Source organism: Carlito syrichta, unplaced genomic scaffold (assembly GCF_000164805.1).
Source record: "Carlito syrichta isolate Samal-C Ts95f unplaced genomic scaffold, Tarsius_syrichta-2.0.1 Scaffold118130, whole genome shotgun sequence".
NCBI classification, from domain to species: domain Eukaryota; kingdom Metazoa; phylum Chordata; class Mammalia; order Primates; family Tarsiidae; genus Carlito; species Carlito syrichta.
Window position 1 is genome coordinate 49910 of NW_007062226.1, and position 9970 is coordinate 59879.

At 48.0% G+C, this 9970-nt stretch overlaps 1 protein-coding gene across 1 annotated transcript in view; it reads right to left on the reverse strand.

Annotated features, from left to right (window-relative positions):
- LOC103249276 (scm-like with four MBT domains protein 2) overlaps window positions 1-4921 on the reverse strand; it is a 15764-nt gene extending 10843 nt beyond the window's left edge. Inside the window, exon 1 of the mRNA XM_008047921.2 lies at window positions 4774-4921. Within this exon, the coding sequence (XP_008046112.2) occupies window positions 4774-4873 (100 nt within the window). The 5' untranslated portion in view covers window positions 4874-4921. The remainder of the gene's footprint in view (window positions 1-4773) is intronic.
- Between the last annotated feature and the right edge of the window lie 5049 nt (window positions 4922-9970).

The following is a 9970-nucleotide window of genomic DNA, read 5'->3' on the forward strand; positions in this document are numbered from 1 at the left end:
TGTGTGTGTGTGTGTACGGGTGGGTGGGTGGGTGGTGAGAGGGTGTGTGTGTGGGGAATGGGTATGCATGTGCACATGGGAGATGGGTATGTGTGTGTATGAGTGGGAGGCTGTGTGTGTATTTGTGTGAGATGGTGTGGCAAGCAGGAGGGTGTGTGTGTGTTTGTGTGGATATGTGGGTGAGAGGCTGTCTGTGTGTTTGTGTATGTGTGGATGGGAGGTTGTGTGAGGGGGTGTGTATGTGTGTAGGTGGAAGGGTGTGTGTGAGGTTGTGTGTGTTGGAGTGTGTGTATATATGTGGGTGAAGAGATTGCGTGTGTGAGGTTGTGTGGGTGGGGGGGAGGGTATGCGTATGTGGGGGCGACTGGAGGGTGTGTGTGTATACATGTGTGTGAGTAGGAGGGAGGGTGTGTGTGTGTGTGTGTGTGTGTGTGTGTGTGTGTGACGGTGTGGGGAGCAGGAGGGTGTGGGTGCGTTTGTGTGTATAGGTGGTGAAAGGTTGTCTGTGTGTGTACGTGTGGATGGGAGGTTGTGGGGGGATGGGTGTGGGAGGGTGTGTACGTGTGTGTATGTAGGGGGATGGGAGGGTGTGCATATATATTTGGGAGTGAGAGAGAGTGTGTGTGTGTGATGGTGTGAGAAGTGGGAGGGTGTGTGTGCATCTGTGTGTATATGTGGGTGAGAGGTTGTCTGTGTGTTTGTGTAGCGTGGATGGGAAGCTCTGTGGAGGGGGAGGGCGTGTAAGGTCATATGCGTGGGAGAGTGTGTGTATATATATGTGTGGGTGGGAGACTGCGTGTGTATCTGTGTATGTGTGGGTGGGAGGTGTGTGCATGTGGAGGGATGGGAGGGTGTGTATGTGGCGGGGGGATGGGAGGATGTGTGTGTGCCCGGATTTCCCCAGGACTCCTCTCTGCACTGAGGGACAGGCCCCGTTGCATTTCAGGGCAGGATTCCAGAGCCCCACGTGGCCCGAGGTTAAATCCGGCCTCCAGCACGCCCCTCAGTGACACCTGCTGTCCAGGCACCCCCCCATGAAATGGGGACAATAAAGGTCGCTCCGTGGGGGCTTGAAGGCCGAACCCGTGATCACACGCCAAGGACGTCAGCTGCCCCACACCTGCCGGTGGCCTGAAGCCCTGCTCACACACCTCCAGCCCTGGCTCTCGAGTCACCTGAGAAGCAGCGGAGGCACACAGAACCGGCCCCCCACCCCACCCTCACCGGCGGGTGTGCAAACCTCACCTGAACACACCTCCAGGGGAAGCCCGTCGGCACTAAGCCTCGCGGCGTGAGCACATCCTCGTGGGTCCCAGAACCAAACATCCCCCAGACTGATTCCAGAACCGGCACAACGTTGATAACAGGTGAGAAAAAATGAATGATCAGTCAACCACTCGAAGAATCAGACGTGAATAGTTTAAAGGCGCTAGCGGGATTTGAGTTTCTAGAACACAGTCAGCCTCTGCACTCTACAAGTCATTTCCTCTTGTAAGGAGTCTGTCTTGGTGGCATCATTCGAACTCTCCCCACTACAAGGATACACAGAAATCCCAGGAAGTAAGGAGAGGTTAGCTGTGTGGGTGGGAGGTATCTGGGCCAATATCTAAGAAATGCTAAGATAACTTTGAGCTATTTAGAAACACTATTTCCATTAGAGATCTGAACACCCTGTAAGATTCAGGCGGTTCCCCACACAAGAACAAGGAGTGACCAAGAAGTGAGTACACTGGGATCCCAGCATGGATGCCCCACACAAGGATACACGGATTCTCTCTCAGACTCCCATCCATGGAACCACCCTCAAGGCAGCATCAGAAAAAAACATTTCCCTGACACCGGATGACCACTGATGAGTTTCAGTATCTACTTAAGCTAGAGAGATAGACTGCAGCCGCAGGAAGGTGAAAACCAATACACAGCTGGCATTTAAACAGCTTTGAAAATACACCAAGAAAATAATGCAGGCACAGACATCGGCTGGGTGGGGATGATATCCCACAAAAAGCACGATGACAGCTCAGAAACTCTAGAAGTAGAAAAATAACCTCACACTCAGCAAACTTAAGGAAGGCTTTTTTAAGAGGCAAACCTCGGCTAAAATAAAAGTAGAATAATTAGGATGGAATGTTCAGCCTATGAGATTGCTCCATCTCAGAAAAGACTGTCCCCATTTCCAGTGGGGAGCAATGATTCATCTCCATTCGTAGACGTGTTTTCACTCTGACTTTGACGTGCACAAAAACTGAAAAGGAACAACTGAGCTGATTTTGAAACACACACTAGCATCTTTCAACCTATTTTGGCATTTATATTTGAGGGTTTTCCAGAATTTTTCCAATAAACACTTAACTTGATAAATGTAATCTGGCCGGGCTCGGTGGCTCAGCCTGCAATCCCAGCGCTTTGGGAGGCCAAGGTGAGTAGATTGCCTGAGCCTGCAAGTTTGAGACCTGCCTGGGTAACTTGGCAAGACCTCATCTCTACAATAAATTAAAAAAAAAAAATTAGCCAGGCGTGGTAGCGCGTGCCTGTAGTTCCAGCTACTTGGAAGGCTGAGGCGGAAGGATCACCGAGTCTAGCAGGTTGAGGCTGTGGTGGCTGGAAGCAGTCACTGCACTCCAGTCTGGGTGACAGAGTGAGACTCCAACTCAAAAAATAAATAAATAAATAAATGTAATCTAATAATTTCAGCGACATCAAGCAATCTGTAGTTCTGCCACTGAGTGCTACCATCAAAATGGGAAGGCAAGTTTTGTAACTTCTTCAGAAAATGGTCAAGTGTCCCACAGAGTCGCTAAGTCATGGTTTTCACAGGAATTTACCATAGCAAATGTTTATGATTCAGAGAACGAAATTCTTCTTATTTAATTTGCCGTTATGTATAAACAGTACAATCCTTAAAAAAAAAAAAATGGAATCCTTTAAAAACAAATGATTGTGTAAATATTTAGAAAATAATGAATTTACAAATACATTAATTAAATATTAAAACTCAATCAAAGGCTGTGTTTGGTTTGCCTTGTTTTGTTTTTTTCAGATTTCTTTTTTTTTTTTTTTTTTTTGAGGTGGAGTCTCACTCTGTCGCCCGGGCTGGAGTGCAGTGGCACACTCACAATCACCCCAGCATTGACCTGCTGGGCTCCAGCGATCCTTCCACCTCAGCCTTCCAAGTAGCTGGAACTATAGGCGTGCACTATTATGCCCAGCTAATTATTTTGATTTATTGTAGAGACGCAGTCTCGCCAAGTTGTCCGAGCTGGTCTCGAACCTGTAGGCTCAGGTAATCCACTTGCCTTGGCCTCCCAAAGTGCTGGGATGACAGGCTGAGCCACCAAGCCCAGCCATTTGTTTCAGATTTCTTAAAAGGAGAAATACTGTACCACAAATCCGCATGACCTAACTTGTCTCTCACGTCCTGTTTTTTCCTGCAAGATGCGCTCAGCATTTTGGGGAACGGCTCGTGCCTACAGCATCTAATGTTCAGGTAGATCTGTGTCTCCTGCCTCTCAGCACAGGGGAGGGAATTTTATTTTCCCACCTCCTTGGTCATGGCAGAAACACGGGACTGACTTCTGATCAAGGGGTTCTGAGCAAAAACGGTGCCTGTCTCTTCTGAGTTAGAGCTTGTGACTGCTGGCACACGACGCCAGTTCTGTTTTTCCCAGTCACGACAAACCCTGAAGGAGGGGCACACTGACTCTGAGAGCAATGCAGATCGAACCACAATGAGACACTACCTCATGCCCGTCAGAGTGGCTAGAATTAAAAAGTCAAAAGACAGCGGACGTCAGCGAGGATGCAGAGACAAGCCAGCACTCACACAGTGTTGGTGGGAATGTAAGTGAGCACGGCCCCTGGGGAAAGCAGTTTGGAGAATCCCCAAAGCACTAAAAATGGAGCTTCCATTCAACCCAGCAACTCCACTACTGGGTATCTACCCAATGGAATAGATCTCACTCTGACAAAAAAGCGCATTCACTCATATGTTTATCACAGAACTATCCACAATAGCAAAAACATGGAACCAACCCAGGTGCCCATCAACAGAGGACCGGGTGAATAAAATGTGGCAGCTACACATCACGGAATACTATGCAGCCAGATAAAGGGATGAAAGCATGGGCTTTGCAGCAACATGAATGGGGTTGGAGCCCATTATTCTAAGCACATTATCACAAAGACAGAAAACTGAATACCATATGTTCTCACTTATCAGTAGGAGCTAAACACTGAGTACACACCAGCATAAAGGTGGGAAAAACAGACACTGGGGACCCTTGGGAAGGGGGAGGAGTGGGGGTAAGGACTGAAAAGACACCCATGGGGTGCCACACCCACCACCTGGACAACGAACCCAACAGAAGCCCACGTCTCACCATCATGCAATGTACCCATGTAACAAATCTGCATGTGTACTCCCCAAATCTAAAATAAAGTAATTTTTAAAAGCTCTGTGGAAGAGAGTACCACTGTTGCCTGTCAAAGATAGTACTATGATTTATAAAGCAGCAGCCTTCAGCCACTGAGATGTTGAAGTGATGCGTCATTGACCTATAACCTAGCCTGCTCTCTCTAGGACGATCCTATTAGTTTTGACCCAAGCTTTGCTCAACTTTAAAGCTGCTAGATCCTTATAAACAGGATGACAAATCTCAGGAACAGACAGTATGTGAGATCTGGAAATGCTGCCCCATGGTTTCCTAAACATTTTGGGGAAGGCACTGGTCAATAAAACAAGATGCCAGATGGACCTAGAAAACCAAATCCCACCTGAATCGAGATCTCCATTGCCATTGGCTGAGCCGGGATGCCTTTCTGAGGGGGAGGATGAAGGGTCCTGCATGCTGGAAACTGACAAACCGCTCTCCATCCCTGCTGAGTAAGTGTCCTCTTCTCTTAATGCATCCTGTAGGAAGAATTACCTAAGAGCAACCAAAAAAAAAAAAACATCAGAGCACTATAATTATATGCATTGTATAGCATAACCCTATCCGAGTTGCTACCATTTCATTATAACATGTAAGGATGTAATGTTGATCATATAAAATACAAGGAATAAAGATTAAGGAAGACGTCTCTCCTCAAGGGACATGAAGGCCACCCATCAGTTTTCTAGAGGTGACTATCACCACCAGGAGAGACGTATTTTTTGCCAACCAAGAGAGCCTGCCACTTCAGTCCCCAACCCACCACGACATCCCTCTTATGTGAAGCAGCCAGTTCACCACAGCCTCAGCATCCCACAGGCAGGTACCACACCATGTGATCAATGTGCCCCTTTTTTTTTTTTTTGAGTTGGAGTCTCACTCTGTTGCCCAGACTGGAGTGCAGTGGTACACTCCCGGCCACCGCAGCCTCGACCTGTTGGGCTCCGGCGATCCTTCCGCCTCGGCCTTCCAAGAAGCTGGAACTGCGTGCGCTCCCGTGCCCAGTTAATTTTTTTTTTTTTTTCTTGTAGAGACGAGGTCTCACCAAGTTGCCCAGGCGGGTCTCGATCCCGCAGTCTCAGGCAATCCACTCACCTCAGCCTCCCAAAGTGCTGGGATGACAGGCTGAGCCACCGAGCACGGCCCATTCAATGTGCTCTTTCACAAATCAGAAATGGGGACAAGACGTTCCCCCCACAAAAGCGTGGCTATTTCTCACCTGCCTTCTGACATGACCAGGGGAAAAAGAGGGAAAATGATCGCCACTTCTCAACAACTCCCATGACCTCGTTTGTTTATACCAGAGCCCACGAGATAGCAGGAGAGTCCTAACTAACAAGCAGCCATGCCCGGCTCTGGTGGTGAGACGCAGCCACATGGCGTTCTTAAATCTTCCATTCGTCCAGCTTTCTCTTTTATTTCACATATAGACAGAACTTTAAATCAGCAAAAGGGCAAGGAGAGATGAAGAAAAGAATACAGCGCCTTTGAACCTAACAATGGAATATTCTGTGACTTAATTCACCAGTAAAATGTTTTCAGAATATCAGACCTAGCCAGACTCAGTGGCTCAGCCTGTAATCCCACGCTTTGGGAGGCTGAGGTGAGTGGATTGCCTGAGCCCACAGGTTCGAGACCCACCTGGGCAACTTGGCGAGACCGCATCTCTACAATAAATCAAAAAATCAGCCGGGCATGGTAGCGCGTGCCTGTAATTCCGGCTACTCGGAATGCTGACGCGGAATGATCGCCGGAGCCCAGCGGGTCGAGGTTGCGGTGGCTGGGAGCAGCCACTACACTCTAGTCTGGGCGACAGAGTGAGACTCCAACTCAGGAAAAAAAAAAAAAAATCAGACCTGACCAGACACTCACATCTGTTATCCCAGCACTTCAGGAGGCCAAGGTGGGAGGATCAGCCCAGGAGTTCAAGATCAGCCTGGGCAGCATAGCAAGGCCTTGTTTCTACAAATATCAAAAACTAGCTGGGCATGGTGGTATGCACCTGTTGGTCTAGCTACATGGGAGGCTAAGGAGGAAGGATTGCTGGAGCCCAGGAGGTGGAGACTGCAGACTGCAGCAAACTGTGATCACACCACTCCAGCCTGGGGGACAGAGTGAGAGCCTGACTCAAAAAAAAAAAAAAAATCCACACACACACGTGCACACACATGCGCACACACACACACCCCACACACACACATTTTTAGAATTGTCCAGTTTACTTTCCTGAAAACCTTTAGGAGATTCTGTCAAAATGGAAGGGTCATAAGAGAGAATGTCACTTATCTGTGCAATGGCAGGAAAAGACTGAAAAAATGCTGCCAAGAACAGACAGGAAGGAAACACACCAGGTCCACAGTGCTAGACTTGAACTCTACGTGTATTTAATTATCGACCTGCTGTATACAAAGTACTACACCCGACACTCTGGACAGGATATGAAGCTATGTCTCAAACACAATACAAAGAAAGAAAATATCTATTTTAGAACAGGAACTATAAAGTTATCCAGACTGGTTCATTAAACAGCAATCTAGGCGCCTTGCGCTACAAAGACAAGTTCATGGCTAAGCAAACGGAACGACAAGCCAATAAAGAAGGCACCTGCCGGTGACTAGATTACCGTTCGCTCATTCAACACGTTGAGCACAGGGCTTGTATTTTCTAAAGCAAAAATAAGGGCGCATGATCTGAGGCATAGAGGTCACCATCAATGATTCAAGTAACTTAAGTTAAGACTGTGCAAAAAACATGACAGCTGTGAGCAAAAGAGAGCACCAGGTACTAAACATCATTTTGCTGATGTTAAAACAACACAAAGGACGGGCAGATACCAAGCCTGAAGACTCATTTACACGCGCTCACGAGAACACTGTGTTGGGACAACAGAGAAAGTACGTTTGAACAGTCTCAGTCTGGGCAACATAGCAAGACACTTGTCTCTACAAAAAAAAACTGAAGGCTGTACACGGTGGCTCAAGCCTGCAATCCCAGCACTTTGGGCCTCTAAGGCGAGAGGACTGCCTGAGCCCATGGGTTCGAGACCAGCCTGGGCAACATGGTGAGATCTCGTCTCTACAACAAATCAAAAAATTAGCCAGGTGTGGTAGCACGTGTCTATAGGTCCAGCTCCTTTGAAGGCTGAGGCAGAAGGATCGCTGGAGCCCAGCAGGTCAACGCTGAGGTGGCCATGAGCGTGCCACTGCACTCCAGCCTGGGCGACAGAGTGAGATTCTGACTCACAAAAAAAAAAAAAAAAAATGCTGATGAGGTCTGGCATGGTGGCATTTGTCTGTAGTTCCAGCTTCTTGTGGAGGCAGAGGTAGGAGGATCACCTGAGCCCAGGAGTCTGAAGCTTCAGTGAGTTGTGATTGTACCACTGCACTCCAGCCTGGGTGACAGAGCAAGACTCCCCATCTCTTTAAAAAAAAAAAAAAAAACACCTCTTAATCCTAGCTTTCTAGAAGCTTAAATCTAAGACAAACATCATAAGAAAATATGGTATATAATGGGAATGGCCTGAACCTTAATACAAACGGGGTTTGTTGTTTGAATCTTTCAAAAAGACAAAACTGTCTCACAGCCAGTGAATCATTTGATGAGCTTAGTTTCTGAAAGCTCATCCAGAGACAACCCTCAATAAAGGAGACTGCTTAACAGCCAGAGACGGGTTCTAAGATTTGTTTTTAATGGAGAACACTGCAAACCTAGCCATTTACTATCAAGGGTGGCCGGTTTTACCCGTGAACATCAGTCTGCTAAAATAACCCACCCCATGATGGACAGAAACATGTTCTCCTAAAAGCATCCCTTCCAGACTCCCATTGACAACAGGCACCCATGAAATCCTGTACAGTGTCCACATCTTTCACAAAAACAAGCCTGTTCAAGAAGCAGGCAGAGTTGAACATGACCTAACACCAAACCCATGTGTCTCGTCTCAGAAGCTTCCAGAGGCTTCCTCCCATGGGCTGCCCACAGCAGACGGAGCACAGGAGGAAAGGTTGACAGGGAACCGATGTTTGTTTGTTTGTTTGTTCGTTTTGAATTGGAGTCACATTCTGTCACCCAGGCTGGAGTGCAGCAGCACGCTCCCGGCCACCGCAGCCTCAACCTGCTGGGCTCAGGCGATCCTTCTACTTCCGCCTTCCAAGTAGCTGGGAACTATAGGCGTGCACCACCATGCTCAGCTAATTTTTTGATTTACTGTAGAGATGAGGTCTCACCAAGATGCCCGGGCTAGTTGCCAACCCATGGTTCAGGCAGTCCTCTCACCTCGGCCTCCCAAAGTGCTGGGATTATAGGCGAGAGCCACCATGCCCACCCTGACTCATGGTCTTGCGTGCTAAGGCTAGATTGCATAGGGGGCAGTGGCACCCATCAGTTCATCTCTCTCGCCACTGGTATTCCTGGAGTGCTCGCTGACACAATCTGCAGGCAAACCACTTGTTGATGAGCAAGTGTGTCCATCCAACCAAACACCCAACCGCCAGCAGGTGTCCACCGAGAACATTCACGGGAGCACCAGGAACAAATCAGGATGAGTGAGATACACAGTTGCTTCCCTCCCACCCCTCTCTGCGAAAGGAAGCCCGGGTGCCTATTTACTGGGCTACTCAATCACTGAGTCAGGCACACGACACCCACCAGCACCAGGAACCACAAGGCAGCATGGGCTTGGAGAGAGGATAGTGGCCCATTCTGGAAAGTTGTGCCACTTCCCGGGTCTCCCCTGGGTGATTTTGCAGAGAAACTACCAGGAACTGGGAGGGGAGATGGACATGCAACGAAAGGAAAAGGGCAGGTGGTAGAACACTTGGAGCCAGGAAAGAAAAAAGGAGAAAATGCCAGAATATGTCCAAGGGAGGGAGGTCTGAAGACATATTACGGAGTCCCCAAAAATGATGGTCATAAAAAACATATCACTCTGTGAAAAGAAACTGAGGAGCTGAGGCCAGACATGGTGGCTCACGCCTGTCATCCCAGCACTTTGGAAGGCGGAGGCAAGAGGACTGCCTTGAGCCCAGGGGTTCGAGACCGGCTTGAGACAACATGGGAAGGCCTCGTCTCTACAATAAACCAAAAAAAGTAGCCAGGCATGGTGGCACATGCCTATGGTTCCAGCTACCTGGAAGACTGAGGTGGAAAGATCCCTTGAGCCCAGCAGGTCGAGGCTGGGGTGGCCGTGAGCACGCCTCTGCACTCCAGCCTGGACAAGAGAGTGAGACCTTGACTCAATAATTAAATTAATAAATAAATAAAAAGAAAAAACTCAGGGTACCTGTATAATGAACATTTGTATACCTAACCCTGAAATGTACCCCATCTTTAAAATTAAAAAATTAAAGAAAAGAAAAAGAAAAAATCTTGTCCTGGTTACACACTAATTGGGGGAAAAAGCCAATCGATTATTTTTTCAATTAGCAAACAAGAGAGTCCGTTAGGTGACAAGTACTACAGAAAAAACAGACACTTCACAAAAGAAGACATTCGAGCAGCCAACAAACACATGAAGAAATGCTCAACCTCACTAATCATCA